Source organism: Bos mutus, chromosome 18 (assembly GCF_027580195.1).
Source record: "Bos mutus isolate GX-2022 chromosome 18, NWIPB_WYAK_1.1, whole genome shotgun sequence".
Classification (NCBI taxonomy): domain Eukaryota; kingdom Metazoa; phylum Chordata; class Mammalia; order Artiodactyla; family Bovidae; genus Bos; species Bos mutus.
The window spans coordinates 48929969-48947394 of NC_091634.1; the positions used below are offsets into that span (position 1 = coordinate 48929969).

A 17426-nucleotide genomic window follows, 5' to 3' on the forward strand; every position below is an offset into this window, starting at 1 on the left:
AGGCCTGGGAACAGTGCACCCGTGTGTGCTGTGAGCGTATCTCAGCCCGTTGGTGAGGACGAGGGTGCCTCGTGTACCTGTGATGTGTGCGTGTGGTACCTGAGCTGCCCTGGCCCCGCTGAGCTGGCGAATGCTGCCACCTGCTGGCCAGGCTGCCACTGTCCACACACTGGGGCTCGCAGCCCTGCCGTGGACTCAGCACCCAGGAGGGCAGGTTCACTCATGTCCTGCCCCTAAGACTAGAGCTGAGGGGTCCCTGATGTTGTGAGCCTCAGCACCCATGGGCACGTGACCATGCAGAGCACCAGGCTCACCCCCTCCCCTGCCAATCACAGCCTATGGCAGGGCCTGGACACCCCATCGTGCTTCCAGGGACATGGAGGCTGGCCCGAGGCTGACCGAGGCATGGCGAGCCGGGCAGGGGCACCCAGTGCTGCAGACCTGGCCGATCCCACAAGGTGTCCACCACCAAGTCCCAGGACGGTGTTTCTCAAGTGCGACTCTGAGCCGATTCCACCCACTGCAACCCCAACCCCCAGCTAGCACCCCTTGTCAGCTGCTGGTTTGTTCCGCAGCCCACAGTAGGTGTGTGCCAGACAGAGGGAGGCAGCCTGCTGGGCAGGGGGCATCGATGGGAGGGGCTGAGACTGAGGGCAAGGACCTGGGCAGGGTGTCCCTGGTGGATGGAAGTGCGGGGCCAGGGCCTGGTGGGACAAGGGGAGTGGTGGGGTGGGTGGGGCTGTGGGCAAGGTGGTCCCTGCGCCATGTGCAGGACCTGTCTCCCTGTGGATGGCGTGGCTCCCCTCCCACTGTCCAGCAGGTGTGGTTGGGGGCCTGCTCTGAGAGAGGCACCCCCACTCTGCCCCCACCAAGCCTGGGCAGCTGTCAGGGACCGGACAGGGATCTGCTGCCCTCCAAGTACTTGTCCCAGACACAGGGGTCTCTGGAGGCATCTTCAGGACTCAGGGTCCCTAGGGGTCAGAGCCTGTAGTGGGGGAAGGTCTCTGGGTCTGGTGCCCCCTGCTGTCTCTGCTGCCCTCCGATTCCCTAACCCAGAGGGGCCCACAGCACTGAGGTGTTATCTTCGCCGGGTAAACAGGTCTGGGACCTGGTGGGACCGCTGCCCTACCAGTAGGCTCTGCAGGGCCAGGTGACCCTGGGGCAGGACGAGGGTGGCAGCTCGGTGGGGCAGCAGGGTGGGGCTGGCGGGAGGACAGAGGCCACGGCGGAGGCACCCTGTGACAACAGTGGGCATATATTTGACAGCACGGATTGCTACGGTTTTTACAGTACAACCTCAGAGCCCCCCCCGGGTTTATTCATCAGCACTAAAGAGGCACTCTGAGTGGCACACACACCTTCTACAAAAAAAGGCAGTTTGGGCTTGATTTGGTCTCTTTCAAAATATCAAAATTAGAACTTTTGACATACACACTGTACCTAAGGTTAAAATGAAGAAACAGAACAAAACAAACCACAAACCTCAGAGACACCTAAGGACAGAAGGTAGCCTCTCCCCACCTCCTGCCCCCGTGAAGACACGGTTCTGTAAAAAGGACATGTGTGCCGGCCCCTGGGTCGGGTCAGTGCATGAGCCGGCCTTGAGGGTCCCATCTGGCTGCTCCGACCTGACTGCGGGGCTGGAGCCGCACGCAGGCGGCTTGGAGCCAGTCAGGGCTTCTTGGGCCGCTGGTGCCTTGGGCAGCCTGCATGTCCCCTAGCACCTCTTGGTCCGACACCATCCCCCAGGTAAAACAAATCAAGGAAGCCTATATTCACATTACATGAAAATAGCACCAGAAACTTCAGAGTAAAATTGCTCATACTTGCAGCAGAGAGCTCTGTGTAGGAGGCAGGCTCTAGAGAGGGCAACTGCGGAGGCTGGGGTGGAGGTGGTGGGGGTGGAGACGGAGGACCAGGGGTCAAGGTGCACTAGAAACCAGCTTTTCTGTCAGCAGCACGGACAGTGGCTGGCACAACCCTGTGGTCAGAGGCCTGTTGTGCTCTGTAGGGCTGGGCAGCTCAGAGATGGCTCTTTGGCCCCCATCTGATTTCTAGGGTCGCTTTGGAATTCCAGCAACAGCAGCGACTCTAAGATGGAAGCTGCCACCATCGGACTGGTGGCTGCCTCAACTTACTTCTTGTTAGATGACAAGGGTTGGGGGGCCCTGTGGAAACCTTCAAACCGAGGGGTTCTGTGGCATACTGGGCCTTAACTGTGGGGCAAATGGGGCTGGGGGGATGAGCCACTCTCTCCTTAACTTCTTGGTACTGGATAAACAGCTGCATGGCCTCAAAGAGGCTGCAGCTGGCCCAGCCCTCACCCTCACCTACCAGCTAGAAAGGGATTGCTGTCCACCCCAGGCTCTGCTCAAGGCATCAGAGTTGCAGCTCTAACACTAAAGTCTGAGTATTTTCATGGTACATCAGATGAATTAAGATGTGGCCACCAGACAACTCTCAGACGACTGGAGCTCCTCAAAAAAGACCAGGGTCCCCCATTTGCGAGTTCATCCCCAATCCCACTCCCAGGCACTTGCTGGCTCCTATAAATTACTCAGAAGAGTCCTTTTTCAAAGGGATCTTGAAACTGGTTAGTCTCTGACCGAACAGCTGGCTGAGGAGGTGGCTCTGGGACTCGGCTGTGCGGCAGGCCCGGGGGTTAGGGGGTTCTGCACTGTGGAGAGCCCCACCCTTCCTGGGGGGCCTGTGTAGAGGTCTTGTCTGGGGGAGGGCCTTGCTCAGCCCCTCCTTGCTGCATCTGAGGTCCCCGTGGGCATGGCTGGGCTCCCGCTTCTGCACCTCTGAGGGCTGAGGGAGCATCGAGCTGTTCTGGCTACTGGACTTGGGCTTGGGTTTGGGCTTGGCGGGGATCACACGGCTGGGAGTTGCCTGCTTCCGGGGAGCCCGGGGGGGTTTGTCAGGGGCTGAGGGGCCTTTGCCCAGGCTCCCCACACCTTCGCTCCTGGCTGGCTCCGGGGCCCGGCCTTTTCTCTTCTTCTCACTGCTGTCTGCGTCCTCCCTGGGGCCCAGGCTCCCTCGCAGCCCCTGGCCACCAGCTTCCCTTGGCCCCTTGGGGTAGCCTTTGGCTAGGGCTCGAGGGAGGGCCTTGTCTGGGGCGGGGCCCTGGCCTGGGCAGTCGGGCTTGGCTGGGGTGGTGGCTGTCTCGCTTTGGAGCCGCCCGCTGGCTGGCTGGGGCTGGCTGCCGCCCACTGCCTTGGTGCCCTGCCGGGGGCCTCCAGCACCCTGGAAGCCTGGCTTGGCTTTGAGGGCGGTGGGCTTCAGCCTCTCCTCAGTGCCACGGGGGAGTTCTCCGGGCACTGGGCTGGCTACCGCCTTCTTCAGTTGTCCTGGGATCTTGGGTGCTTTGTTGGGGGTGGATGAGCTTGACCTGTCCTTTGATAAACTCCCACAGCCCCTAGGCTTGGGGGCACTGCCTCTGTGGGAGGGGCCCCCTGTTGCCCCTGCAGGCACCAAGAGACACGTGGACACCTGCTTCTCCTTCCAGAGCAGAGAGGGGGCTTCTGGGTGATGGTCAGGGGCACATTTTCCAGGTGCACTTGGGGTCCTGTGTTTCCCTGAGAGCGGGCCAGCTGCCCTCTTTTCCTCTACCTCGTGGTCTGCGGCCCCCAGCCGGGGTAGAGAGCCTCCCAGCGGGAAAGCCTTCTGGAGGAGGTGCTCAGGGCTGCCTGGGGAGGCCTCATCCTCGGAGCTCTCCAGGGCCTGGTCCGGCTTGTGACCATCTTTGCCACCAGCCGAGGCCGCTGGAAAAGGAGACAAGGATGGGGGCAGGAGCTCCTGGTGGCCTAGAGGGTCTATGGGCCTCTCTGGAGTCCCGGGCTGCCCGGCGGTGATGCTGGGAGCTGCCTCTGGGCAGGGCTGGAGCAGGGCTGGGAGGGACCCCTCACTCGGGGTGGGGCTGCTGCCCTGGGACAGAGGCCCGTCCGTGCTGGACCTGGCGGGGCTGCCGGGAGCGGCCACCCTGCGCCGTTTGCTAGGCAGCGTGCCCTCTCGGGCAGAAGCCTTCCGCCCGGGGGCTCCGGGCCTCCTCACGCCGCGGAATGTGAAGGGCTGCTGCCCTTTCCTCCGGTGTTTGTCCATGTGCCGGTCGAACTGCTCCTTTTTGGCGAAGGTGTAGTTGCAGGAGCTGCAGACGAAGGACCGCTTGCTGATGTGCGTGACGTTGGCGCAGAGCTCGCAGGCGTACAGCGGCGTGTGCGCCAGCTCCAGCTCCCCGCTCACCCCGTGCTCACCGCCCAGGTGCGCGCGCAGCTCCTGGTGCTCCGGGTAGACGCGCGGGCACTGCGGGCACAGGTAGACGCGCTGCGGGCTGTGCACCGCCAGGTGGCGCTGCAGCTTGAAGGGCTTGGGGAACCGCTTCCCGCAGTGGTGGCAGTCGCGGGCCGGATCCTTGCAGTCCTGGTGCACCGGGACGGCCGGGAGCGGGGGCTCGCCGTGGGGATGAGCTTCGGGGGACGCGCCGCCGGCTGGGGCGGGGCGCGCGCAGGCGGACGGGCTGCCCTGCGCCGAGGCGCCGACTGCGTCGCAGCCGCGACTGCGGGCCTGGGGCCTCGGCCGCTCCCTAGGCAACGCCTTCCTGGCTCCCGCGTTCGGCCCCGACGACTCTGCGCAGCCCCCACCTGCCTTGCCGGCGACGGAGCGCTTGCCTCGGTGGGATCTGGAGGCCTGCCCCGCGATGCCGCTCAGGAAGTGCGTGACCACGCCGCCGCCCTCCCAGCAGGCGGGCAGGTCCTCCAGTGACCGCCGCGCCTGCCCCTTGCGGGCGAAGCGCACGGCGTGTTCCCGCAGGTGCTCGTTGTACATCCAGACGTCGGCCACCTCCCGCAGGCACATGCCGCAGGCCCACAGCCCCGCCTTGCTCTGCACGTGCTTCTCCAGCAGGTGCTCCCGGAGCAGCTCCCGGGAGCCGAACCTGCGCTCCACGCACATGTAGCAGGTGGGGGGAGGGGAGGGGCTGTGGGCCAGCTTGTGCAGGTCCAGCTCGCCCAGGCCGTGGAAGCGCTGGAAACACACCCTGCACTTGTAGGATGCTCTCCTGGCCTTGGCATGCTGGCCTTCGCCTGCGGCCTTTCTTGCCCCGTCCGCCTCCTCCGTCCTGCTTCGTGGGCCTTGGGAACCTGCCGTAGCCTTGACATCCAAGAAGCTGGTGCTGGGGAGACCCACAGGGTCTTCACAGGGTCCCAGGAAGCTCAGGTCCTGTAGCTCCAGTTTGGTGCCGAGCATCTCCAGGTCCGCGGCACTCCTGGGCACCCCGCCGTCGTAGTGCTCTCGCTCCAGGTTGGGGGGCTCAGGGCTCGCATCTCCTAGAGAAGAGGTAACCTCGTCCTCCGGGGCCTGAAGTTCCAGGCCTCGCCAAGCTGCCGGGACCATGTGTAGCTTGGGGATGTTTTCCGACGGATGGTCCTCGGTGCGGCAGGGCTTCGTCTCCAGGTGGGGCTCTAGGGCCCACAGGCTGGGGCCTGGGGCCCAGGGGTCAATGCCTGGAACCTTGCTGTTGAGGAAGCCCTCCAGGAGGAAGGACTCGGGCAGATCAGTGGCCTCATCACCCCATGGGTCCTCATGGGACAGGCAGAGTGAGCCAGAGTCGCTGAGGTCTGTGGGCAGGCGGGCAGAGGGCAGAGTGACACTGCCCCCTACCTGGCCACTGGGCTCCACCCGGGGTGGGGGCTTCGATTTTTTACAGCGCTTCCCATAGACACGGGGGTTCTTCTTCCGAGCCAAGCGGTCTCCCAGGGGGAAGAGCTGGGAGAAAGAGGCCTCATCATCCAACAAGCTCAGAGGGTCCCCACGCTCCGGGCTGGGAGGTTTAGGGGCCGTGCCCTCCTGCTCTGGGACCCCCTCTGCTGGGCTGTGCAGGGGGGCCTGGGAGCAAGGACTGCTGATGGTGCCACCTGCTTCAGAACCACAAGTCTCAGGGGGGCCCTGGGGGAGCCCATGCTCCTCCAAGACACTGTGCCCCAATCTGCTGTCAGCCTCTCTGCTGTCCCCTGCAGGCTTAGCCCCAGTCACCCTCAGTGGCTCTTCACAGATGCCAGATGTCCTGGTCTCTCTGGGTCCCCCACACCCTCCTGCCAGGGCTGCCTTCTGCTCCCCTGGCCCTTCCCCTGGAGGCGCTCCCTCCACCATCCTTGGACAGGTCACCCAGTCCCCAGGTGGCTTCTGTGCGGGTGTCTCCTCCAGGTCCATGGCTGCAGGAGGCAACTGCATGGCCTTGGTCTCTTGCTCTGTCTTGGGTGAGAGGCGGCAGCAGTTGGCAGCAGAGGTGGATGGACTCCAGCAGCTTCTGTCTGGAGTCACATTGGCAGGGGCCTGGGGATTGCTCTCCTCCCGGAACCTTCTCGCTCTGGGCTTCCTAGCTTTCTTGTTAGATTTCCCCTCTGACTCACTGGGGAAATCTGTGTGTGGTCTGCCGCGCCTCTGGCCCCCGCCTTTCTCTGCCTGTTTGGGTCGGAGCTCTTCCCTCCCCAGCCGGTCCTGTTTTCTGGGCTCTGCAGGCTTCACGTCCACTCCTTGCCTGATTGTATCTGGGGTGTGTGGCTCCCAGCTTGGGGGACAGCCTGGAGCTCCCAGAAGGCTGAGCCCCTGCCTGAGCCCCTTGGATGTCTCGGGACCCAGGGCATCCTCAGGAGGTGTAGAGCCACAAACAGGGGGCGGCTCCCCAGCCTGGCTGGGGTCTCCCACCAAGCGCCCAGCTTCCTCCTTCCCCAGAGCTCTGCGACTCTTCTTCCCGGGGCGGTGGCACATCTGGGGAGCAGGTTGGGGCGCTGGGCTTGGCTGGGACGTAGCACCCTTGTGCAGCCCATGCTTCCTGGCTCGGTGGCGGCTCAGGCCTGGCCCGGAGCGGAAGGAAGCTGAGCAGACCTCACAGGTCACCGGCCGCCCACTGGGGGCTCCGCCCCTCCAGTGGCCATTCTCGGTGAACACCGGCTTCTTTTTAAAGCCACGCGGCTTCTGTCTGAGGTCCTGGGGACTGAGGGCATCTGCCTGGGGTCTCTGGTGGAGGGCACATTGGGGGAAGTGGGCTCTGGAGTCGCTGGTTGTGCTGCCTGGGCAGAGCTCTGTGGGAGGGCACATCACTGGCACACCCCTGGCGCCAGCCTCGGACGCCTTGGTAATGGCAGGGAGCCTGGCCCCAGGCGTCTCCAGGCTCTCCTGTCCTCGGAGGCTGGCCAGAGCCTTGCCTTCTTGGCAAGTGTGGGGATCTGGCCACATGGCCCCCCGTGTGGAAGGGTCAGTGGGCACAGTGGTGACACCCTGGCCTTCCCTGTTGCCTAGGGGTTTGGAGGAGGAGCCTGTGGGCACCCCATCTGGGTGCGTGATGGGCAGAACTCCCCTGGGGTCTGGCCACTCAGCCCTGGGACCTCTGAGTGCCCCAAGGCCATCTGTGATGGGGACGCTGGGCAGGGCAGCAGCCTTGACAGTCGCTCCCGGGGTGCTGACTGTTGTTGGGTGGGGAGGGGTGGCATGGGCAGGGGAGTCCCTTGGCCTCTCTTTTCTGGAAGCTCCTAGGGTTTTTGACACATGACCTCCAGGGCGGGCCCCTCCATGGGCGGCACTGATGACACTGACGAAGCTGGGCTCCTTGGGAGGGTCTTCCAGGGGGCTGCCGTCCCCCAGGAGAGGGTGGTGAGCCGGGCTTTCCTTGAGGCCATGGTGGCTTGTCTTCAAAGAGGGGGACACTGCCAGGGGTGCTACAGTGCATGTGGTTGCTGGGCTGCGCTCGGCCCCTTCTGGAGGTGTCCAGGTGGGAGAAGAGGCCGACAGAAGCTGAGAGCTGGCAGCGCCCCTGTGGGATGGAGATGCTGGGAGCAGTTCCCTGAGCTCCTCTGAAGGTGCCGCGGAAGGGCCTTCCTGGTGTAGGGGCTTGAGGCCACAGGGATCGGAGGGGGCTGCAGAGGCGGACGAGGGGGTGCGGCTGGCCAGGTCCCTGGTGGGGGGCTCTGGGCTTTCCCCAGGGAACAGCAGATGCTTCCTAAGGCCTGGGCCAGCTGCCACCGCCTCCAGAGTCCAGTCCCGGGGCCTGTCTGGGGTGTGGGCTGCCACCAAAGCTGGGACTGAAGAGTCTGCCTCAGAGGAGGTGGGGCTTGGGGTGGCCTGTGCCTTGTTGCAAAGGCCCATGGCCGCCCTGCTTCCCTGGAGCTGTGCCCCAAGCTGGTCTGCAGCCCCGACCAGCCCAGCTGGTGTGGTTTCAGGGTCGGCACTGGCTGTGGTGCAGCTGTCCGGTCCCCCTGGCCTCCCTCGGTCGCCTGGCTGCAGGTGTCCGGCTTCGGCTTGGCCCCTGGGCTTCCTGGCCTGGCCATGTGTACCTGCATGTCCATCTTCGTCTGGCTCCAGCTGATGTCTGGCCACAGTGGTCATCTGCACGTCTCCCAGGGAGCCCAGGGCAGGGCTGTGGGCCACTGTCTCTCCTTCCTTGCCATCGCCTCCCACATCTGAGGGGTTGCTGTGCAGAGGGCTCTGGGCATCAGCAGTGGGGGTCACTCTTGAGCCCCGGGCATCATCTCCCCTCTCAGCCGCTCTGGCCACCAGGAGCTGCAGCTGATGAAGTGGGCTGGAGGCTGGGTTCTGGAGCCTCCCGCCCGGGCTGGGGTTGGGTATGGAGGCACAACTTGGAGAGACTCCCACTGGCACAAACTCCTCCTTGCCCTCAGGGACAGGGCCCGCTGTGACAGCGGGCAGGAGCTCTGTTCCTCCTGGCTCACCTGTGCTGCTCACAGAGTGTCCCCTGGGGGCACTGCTATGAATGGCAGCAGAAGGTGGGGTGGTGCCCAGAGGCAGAAGCTCGGCACCCCGATATGCCAAGCCAGGTGCTAGATGGGCAGTGGGGCTGCTGAATGCCTCCAGCTCCAGAGGATCCTGACAGGGCCCAGGTGCTTTGTGGGGTCCCGGGGAAACCCCCCCTCTTGGTGGGCGCGGAAGGAGCAGCGGGAGGCCTTGGCTATGTTGTGTTCCAGGGGCCCCGTGACCCTTAGGAAGCGAAGGTTCCAGGCTTGGGCTGCACTTTGCTAAACTCCCCACATCTGACATGGGGTCCGGTACGCAGACTTCCTGGCGGGCCCTTTGGCCCCCTTCAGCCCTGGGGAGCCTTGTCTTCGGGACTCTGGCTTTCTGCACTGATTGGAAACTGAGGCTGGCCCCCATGGGGCTGGAAGGACCCCGAGGAACCATGTCCTTGTGGGTGCTGGGGGCCAAGGGTGAGGGCCACTCCTCCTGGGGGCTCGCCAGGGCATCCCCTCTGGTGTCCACCCCCTCCCCGTGTGGACTTGGATCCCGGGGAGCAGTGTTGCTGGCCCTGCATGGCTCTCCCCGGGCCCCCTGTGGGCCTCTGCTCTGCAGCTGACTCTCCAGTTCTGTGACCAGCCGTTTGATCTCCAGCTCCTCCTCGGACAGGTCGCTGGTACTGGCAGTGCTACACTCGACAGCCCTGGTGGGCAGAGCGCTGAGGCTGGCAGCCACAGGCCCTTCACTGGGACGCTGCTGACTCAAAGTCTTTTCCGCCGAGAAGCCAGGAAAAAGGCCTGGGTGGCCAGGCGGCACCGGGGACACTTCCTCCAGCAGGGACCAGTCCCTTTCAGGCAGAAACGAGGGGTACGGTGGGTCTAGCTGGGGTTTCCTCGGGGGAAGAGCAGCACACGCACGCAGTGCAGGGGTGTCCCCACGCCCAGAGAGGCTGCCATAGGGCGGAGGGTCGAAGTTGTCCCTGGGCAGCCCCAAGGGGAGGGGCGTGGGCTCCAAGGCCAGTGCCGACTGGCCTCTGCCTGGGTCTGTGATGCCTGTGTAGGGCGGGCTCCTGGGCGGCTTTGGCTCTGGGGAACTGGCATCGTGGTTATCCTGGCAGAGGTGTGCCCTAATGGCTAGTGGGCTGTCTGGGGCTGAGGACTGGGAGCCCAGGTCTTCGTGGAAACAGCCGGCCAGGTCTTTGGGTCCAAGGAACAGCTCACTGTGGGGGCTGCTGTAGGGCTTAGGCCCCTTTCTGGCAGCTGGAGCCTCTATGGACTCTCCAAGACCAGGGGTCTTCACAAAGAGGGTGCTGGGGTCCAAGTGGACCATATGGACAGCGTTAGCGACAGGCACCAGTGATTCTCCGGATGGAGAGGCAGGCGGGTCCTCTCTGTCCTGGGAGGCGACTGGCTCCAAGCACCGACGTGCACCCAATGTGGGTGAGCTTGCGAGGGGCAGCCCTGCGTCCTCCCCGTGGAGCTGCGGTAGCTCTGGGGCTGAGGGGCAGGGGCTGCCTCCCCTGCAGGGAGCTGGAGAGGAGCCTGGAGCCTCCTTGTGAAGTTCCGTGGCATCAGGGGAAAGGCCGTCAGCGACTTCAGGGGTCTCAGTGTCTTGAGGGAAGCCTGGAGGCGGATGGCTCTCCTCTACAGTCTTGGTGCCGATGAGATCCCGCAGGAGATGCTGGGGGCCCTTCTCCTCCAGGTCCACTCCAGCCTCTGGGCCATGCGATGGGCCCTGGGCCCCGGGACTCTGGCTGGGGCCTGGCCCAGGCCTGCCCGGCTCCTCGGGGCCCAGGTAGCCCCTGGACCTTGCAGCCTCCTGCTTCACCACCTTCCTGGGTTTCTGCTGCTGTCCGTCCTCTCTGACGCCTGGGGTCAAGTCCACTTCCTTCCTCTTCTCGCCCCGGCGCCATCGCCGGCCGCTGGGGCGGGGCCGGCCTCTGAAGCGGGAGCCAGGGGGCCGTGGTCCGTCCTCCTCCTCAGACTCGGAGGCGGCGCAGTCGCAGTGCTGGGGCCCGCCGTCTGCGGCGCTCGGGGCCGGGCCACGCCCGCCTGCCCGGTTCTTCTGCTGCACGATCTTGTGGATGAGCTCCTTGCTCCAGGTGCCGCCCCGCGCCCGCCTCCGCCTGCAGTCCTGGCCGGGGGACAGTCGGAGGCGCCGGGAGCTCCTGGTCTCCACCAGCGGGGCCCGACCCCCGGGGTCTGTGTGGCTCTTGGGGGCCTGGGTTCTGAGATCCCGCGGGCGGGCCTCAGCCCGGCCTTTCCTCCGTGGCCTCAGGCGGGTGGCCCTGGAGCCCCTGCCAGGCCTCTTGGTGGTGTTAACCGTGTCCAGCTCTTTCCGGAACAACTTGAACCGCTTTCCTCTCCTCTGCTGGCCAGCCAGGCTGGCCCCATCTGTCTCTGCAGGTGCTGGGCCCAGGGAGCGGGTTTTGGGCCTGGGGCCGGCCGGGTTGCCCCCATCCCCGGGCTGGCGGGGCTGGGTCTCCAGCGGGACATCCACTGCTGGGGGCGGGGCTGGGGCTGGGGCTTTGTTCTCTGGTGTCGCCCCCAGCCTGGCCTTGGGCGGCTGCCCGGCAGCGGAGCCCTTGGGGCCGGAAGGTTCCTCGTCGGTGAAGACGTCAATGAAGCTGCTGTCGATTTCGGGGTTGTCAGACTGGTACTCCAGGCCATTGAGCGCCTCCGTGATGAGGCTGTCCAGCTTGGCAGCGTCCTCCAGGTCCAGGTCCCCTGTGGGGAGTGGGAAGGGGGTGGCGGTGGGGCCAGGCAGGAAGCTCGTCCTCAGGGGGTCATCTCTGCCATCAGGCCGGAGGTCTCCGCCCAGCAGGAAGGGAGCTGTCCTGGCATGGCTGAGTGGGCTTGGGGTCCTGCCAGCTGGCACTCTGGGGGGCGCGGGGAGCCCCGGGGGCTGCTGGTGGCTGTCCTGGGCCCTGGCTGGCAGCAGGCCGCAGAACTGCCGGTGGCCCAGGAAGGCGGCCAGGCTGCTGTAGTTCCGGTCACACTGCCTGCAGGTGAGCAGCACGTCCAGCTGGTCCAGGCTGGCGCTGCTGAGGGGGAAGTGGTGGGCGGAGTAGGGGGGCGGCCCCTGGGGGAAGCCCTCCAGGCCCGCACTGCCCGCCTGGAGCCCCGAGCTGGGGAACGGGGTTTCCTCCAGCCCCTCTGTGGGGAAAGGGAAGGTCTTGGCTGGCTCTGGCTGGTAGTGGATGGGGAGGCTGTGCGAGGGCTCAGGGGACGGGAAGGGGCTGCCAGCTTCCTGAGGGTGAGGGGCTGGGTGGAAGAAGGCAGAGGGCACGAGCGGCCCGGGCACCTGGCTCTCGTCTGAGCTGGGGTTGGCTGGGCTGCTGGACAGTGGGGAGAGTGACGAGCAGGTGCTGCTGGCTGTGTGGGTGGCTGGCGAGGGCAGCGGGGACTCACTGGGGGAGGCTCCCACCACCCTGGGCGGGGGCAGGCCAGGGGGTCCCCGGGGTGAGGCCTGGGGCTGGGCTGCCCCAAAGAACAGGGGCTGGGCTCCTGGGTCCTTCAGCCCGTTGTAGGCAAACAGGCCAGGGGAGCCACTGCCGTGCTGGCCTGGGCTGTTTCTCAGGACGGCCAGCTTCTCACCCGGCCCGGGTGTCTTGCCCACAGCACCCAGGGCTCCCTGGCTGCCCCCCTGCCACTCAGGGGCCCCTGGGGGGAAGGGCAGCCGGTTCAGCATCTCCATTTGGTGGGGGCTGGGCCCGGTGGCCGGGAGCACCTGGGGCCAGGGCAGCGGGGGGCTCTGGGGCAGGCTGAGCCGCTGGCCTGGGCTGGGCTGGGCTTCGAAGAACGTGGTGGCTGGGGGACCGAGGGGAGGCGGAGGGTAAGAGGCTGGAGCAGGGTCCCACAGCGGGGGCAGTCTGGCGGTGGGGGGCCCTGAGGCGGCCAGCTCTGTGTCCCGAGGCCCTGGGCTGGTGCCCACCCCACTGGCTCCAGGGCTTCCATAGGCCTGCCCGGGAAACTGCCTCTGGGACAGGGAGTTTGGGGGCCCCCTGGGGCTCCCCAGCCCTTCGTGGGCCGAAGGAGGTCTCTCAGGGAGCACTTTGGTCATGTTCTCGTGCAAACCATCCTGGAAGGTGGCTGTGCTCTCCGAGAAGGGCTTGGGGGCCGGGGGAGCAGCACTAGGGGGAGGGGGCACACCACCAAGGTCGCTGGGGGCCTCGAGGCTGCCGGGTCGGCTGGAGTAGCAGGGTGGGGGCGGGGGGGCCGGGCGGGCAGCCAGGGGGTAGGCCGGGCCTGTGCCCACCGCCTCTGGCCATGCCCCCCGAGGCTGGTGGAAGGCAAGCACCAGCGCCCGTTCAGGGTACTTGGGCCCGGCCGTGTCCTCCGGGAAGGGTCTCCGGCCAGCCCCGTGCAGCTCCGGGAAGGGGTACTGAAAGGCCGCCACCCCGGGGCTGCCGCCTTCGGGAAAGGGCTCCGGCTCAGTTGGGGGGACCCCAAAACTAGCACCTGGGAAGCTGTTCTCAGCTGGGGGAGGCCAGGCGTCAGCCCCACTGGCCTGGAGTTCCAGGTAGGAGGCTGGCCGACAGGGGCTGGTGCCCCTGCTCTGGGGGGCCCTGAGGGGCGGGGGCCCGGGGGTGGCACTCGGTGAGGTATAGTTGGTGGAGGTAAAGCTGGAGGGGGTCTCCTGGAAGCACTTTTGGAAGCTGAGCTCCTCCGGGGCAGGGGAGGCCTCGGCCCTGGGATGGCCGGGCCTGAGACCGGCTCTGGTCCCTTGGCTTGGGGGCGCTTCTGCGTTTAGGGGCCGGAGGTCCTCGGGCTGCAGGCTCTCAGGGGTCTTCCCATCCAGGGCGGGTTTGGGCCTTGTGCTGGCGATGTTCAGACTGTAGAGCTGCTGAGGGCTGCCAGCCACCCTGCCTGCCCGCCGGACACGAGCCTGCATGAGGTTGCTTCCCGCTGGGGTTTGGGGGCTGCTGCCCTTGCTGGGGACGCTGCTCAGGGCCTGCGCTCTGGGGAGAGGGGCCTCGGTCACCCCTTTCCCAGCCTGCTGCACCTGGGTCTTGGGGTCGTCCATGGCCTGGACCCTGCTCCCCATGGCCTTGGTGGTCCTGTTGGCCAGGGCACTGATCTCTCCGGGGGGCCGCAGGGGGCCTCCTGTGCCACTGGCCGCCGGGCAGGGCTGCAGGTCTCCGGTCATGGTTGGGGGTGGCGCTCCGAGGGGCTGCTCCCCAGGCATGGCCCCTCCGTCCTGGGCGCTAGGAGGATGCTGTGGTCCGAGGAGGGCCGCAGAAAGCGGGCTGGGCAGCCATCCTGGCCCCTCGAGGAGCCCTGGAGAAGCCTGCTTGCATGGTCCTGACTGGAGTCTGCAAGGAAAGGACAGGGTAAGTGGGGGACAGTGGCCTCTGTGGCTCCCGTAGTGGTGTGGCAGGCTAGAGCAGAAGTGGTGGGCACACAGCCTTCCCTTTTAGGGATGGCAGCTTGGCTCTGATGGTCCGTAAAGAGATGAGGGAAAATGAGCTCCTGCTAGACTGAGGAGAGGGCTTAGTGGGTGGCGGTGGGCTGGAGGTGGGGAGGAAGAAGGAAAAGAGAGCGAATGCTGCTGGGGGCCGGAGGTGTGGGAAGACCCTGGCCACCCCCGAGCAGCCCTGATGGGCGCCAGCCGGGCCCTGAGCATGAAGGCCCCATGTGGCACATGGCTCCCAGACCTGCAGAGGCCCCATGGTGGGGGTAATGGGCACCAGATGGCAGGGCAGACAGCCAGGAAGGACAGAGGGCATGTCTGGCCGAGGCTCCCACCCGCAGCCCCTGCAGCGGACACCCAGCCTCCGGAAGGTGATGGCTCCTTTTCCTGGGCCCTGAGTTGACCTGCTGTTTGGGGCAAACATGTCTGCCGTGTGCTCATGACCCTCACGCAAAGCTCAGCGTGAGGTACCAAGAGACACTTGGAAATTATGAGTTTAATCCACAGGCCTCTGGAGAAAAGCCCCACCCCGAACACTGAGCTTCTGGAGTGCAGGGAGATGCTGTGTGAGGGGAGCCCCAGGCCCCCTTCTTGTCTCTGTGACCCCATGACCCCACTCCCACCCCAGTGGCTCTGGGTGTCTCATTCTCAGAGGAAGCCTGGGGCTGGCTGGTTGCCTCACTTATTTCCTTGGCTTTCTTGGGGCAGTCCAGGGAGGTCAGCCGCCAGCTCTGAGGTCAGGGCAGGGACTCCTCGACTCAGGGGGTATGGTCCAGGTGCTGGACAGCAGAGGGCATCATGTTGCCCACATGCCCCTTCCCTAGCCAGGCCAGTCCTGCCTACTGGGGAGGTCCTCCCTCCAAGGTGGAGGCCTCCCCCCTGCTCTGGGCTGCATTGCCCCAGGTGAGTCCTCAGCTCCCCTTCCAAGGGCTCCAAGGGCTGAGAGCCCTTGGGGGCAGGGCTTCTGGGTGCCGTGTGCTGAACAGATAATGATGGCAGAACAGAGCCCTGAGGTCCCGTGGGCCCTGCTGTGGGCCAGGGCATGGAGTGCTTCCCATCACTCCTCTCATCCTCTCAGTGGCTCAAGAGGTCAGAGCGTTATCATCACCCCTGAGTTATGGGTGAGATGCACTGCCCGAGTAAGCGAGCAAGATGAAGGAGACGGGGCAGTGGGGCAGGTGGGGGCCGGGCAGCTCCGGTGTCCACGCTGGCCATCCCCTCTACATACCTGGAAGTCGGCCTTCAGCTGGGTTGCTGCACAGCTTCCTTGTTGGTGGGGATTTCTTGGCTGCAAAGAAAATGGGGAGCATGTCAGCATCGCTCTGGTGCTTGGCTGGGGACTGAGAGCCCCAGGGGAAGCTGGCCAGGGAGCATGGAGCCTGCAGAGCCTCTGGAAAGCCACTGAGGGCAGGGCCATGGGGAGCTGGGTGAGCTCGGGGGACCCCCAGCCCTGGTGGGGCAGGGGCGGGGCTAGGCTGCAGGGCCGGGGTCAGCTGGTGGCCTTTGCACTGGGTTAAGAGTGATTTTACATTTCTTGTCGTGGTATTTCATGTGCATAGATCACAGGTTCCTGTGGTTCGAGAGTCTGAAGTGAGAGGTCTCCACAATGCCCCCATCTCTACCCCCAGCCCACGGACGCTCTTTCCCTGCCTTGCTGGGTCAGCACAGGAAGCAGCTTCTTGTGTTTCTTTCCAGAGTTTCTTGATGCAAATACCAGCAAATGTAAATAAATATTTCCATCTCCCCGCTTTCTTCAACAAGAGATAGTCCACTGCACACACTGTGCCTCCCTTTTTGCATTTAACAGTGAACCTTGGTGGTACCTCCACAGCACCCCATAGAGCAACTCCTGGCTGATATCTGTCTATCCACCTTTCCACCAACACACGGCTATAGAACATTCTGCGGAACAGCTAAGCCTACACCCAGACCCTTCTGGGTGGACGGATGCTGGGTTGCCCTCTCTGGGCCTTTGTAAGTAGTAAAGCAATGAACATGTGTAAGGAGACCAGCAGAACAAACCCAAAGAAGAAACAGCACGGTCAAGGGCAAACGCACTTGTGATCTAAAGACACTGTCAGGTAACCACTGCTGTGGTTTCAACATTTGGCCAAATGTTGAAACCACAATGCTTTGATCCTTCTCCCTCCAAAAGGTGGAGCCCAAGTCCCTCCCCTTCAACAGGGGCTGGACGTGGCGACTGGCGGCTGATGAAAAGAATACCTGCCCAAATTCCAGACCCACAGAAACCCTTAGATTTCAAGCTGCTGTCTGTCACTCAGCATTAGGGAACTACTAGGACAACTCTTGGTGGTTGTGCTGACTCGCATCCCCCCCGAGATGTGGAGATTTCTGGCATCACAGGGCGGAAAGCGTGCCCTTGCCTGGAGTGGGGCAGGCCAAGTCCTGGGGAGGGCCTACAGGAGGCAGAGATCTTCCCTGCAGCTTCCCATTCACTCACTCACTCACTCACTGATTCATTCAGTCACTCACTCATTCATTCACTCACTCCTTCATTCCGTCACTCACTCCTTCATTCAGAGATCAGACACTAGGTCAGGCATCTGTCACACAGTGGTGAGTGACTGACTCTGCTGTGAAACATCAACAGGAACCACAGATGAGGAAACTGAGGCTCAGAGAGGTCATGTGACTTGTCCAAGTCACACAGCATGCAGTGAACGTGGGTCGGTGCGAGGCAGGCCTCCGGGGACTATGCTTGCCCTGTGCAGGACCGAGTATCTCTGCACTTCGGCCCCATCTCAGGGCCCCTCTCTTCCTGAGGTGGCCCTGCCTCCACGTGCGGGCCTGTGGGCAGAGCTAATGGGCCCCATATTCTGCCTTCAGCACTCAGGGCACCCCAGACTGGCTGCCCCTTCAAGGATTTGACGGCCCGTCCTGGGTGCTCAGACAGTGGGGCAGGCAGGGGGCAGCGCATGCCCGGTCTTGGGTTCCCATCCCTGCCCAGGCTCTTGGCAAAGCCCCCTGGTTCTGGCCGGTGTGGGTTTCAGCAGGCCTGGGGCCCCTTTGAAGTGGGGAGATCCAATCCCCCAGACCCTGGCCTGCCCCCGGGAACTCCAGGAGTGCAGGCATCTCCTTTTCACTCAGAAACACCACCTGGCCCCAGCCTCTGGGTAACTCAAGCCCACAGTGGTGCTGGCTGGCTCCAGCTGGGTGTGGGTGGCAGCTCCTGGTGAGGGGTGTCCCGCTGCAAGCCTGGGCCCCTGCCCTCCAGTACTCCCTCTCCATGGACCCCAGGCCTCAGCAGGGAG

At 64.6% G+C, this 17426-nt stretch overlaps 1 protein-coding gene across 2 annotated transcripts in view; it reads right to left on the reverse strand.

Moving 5' to 3' along the window:
- Nucleotides 1-485: 485 nt before the first annotated feature.
- ZNF469 (zinc finger protein 469) overlaps nucleotides 486-17426 on the reverse strand; it is a 250095-nt gene continuing 233154 nt past the window's right edge. For both annotated transcript variants that reach the window (XM_070388572.1, XM_070388573.1), the window contains 2 exons: nucleotides 15383-15442; nucleotides 486-14056 (listed from right to left, as the gene is read on the reverse strand). In XM_070388572.1, the coding sequence (XP_070244673.1) occupies nucleotides 2554-13929 (11376 nt within the window). In that variant the 5' untranslated portion in view covers nucleotides 13930-14056; nucleotides 15383-15442 and the 3' untranslated portion in view covers nucleotides 486-2553. The remainder of the gene's footprint in view (nucleotides 14057-15382; nucleotides 15443-17426) is intronic.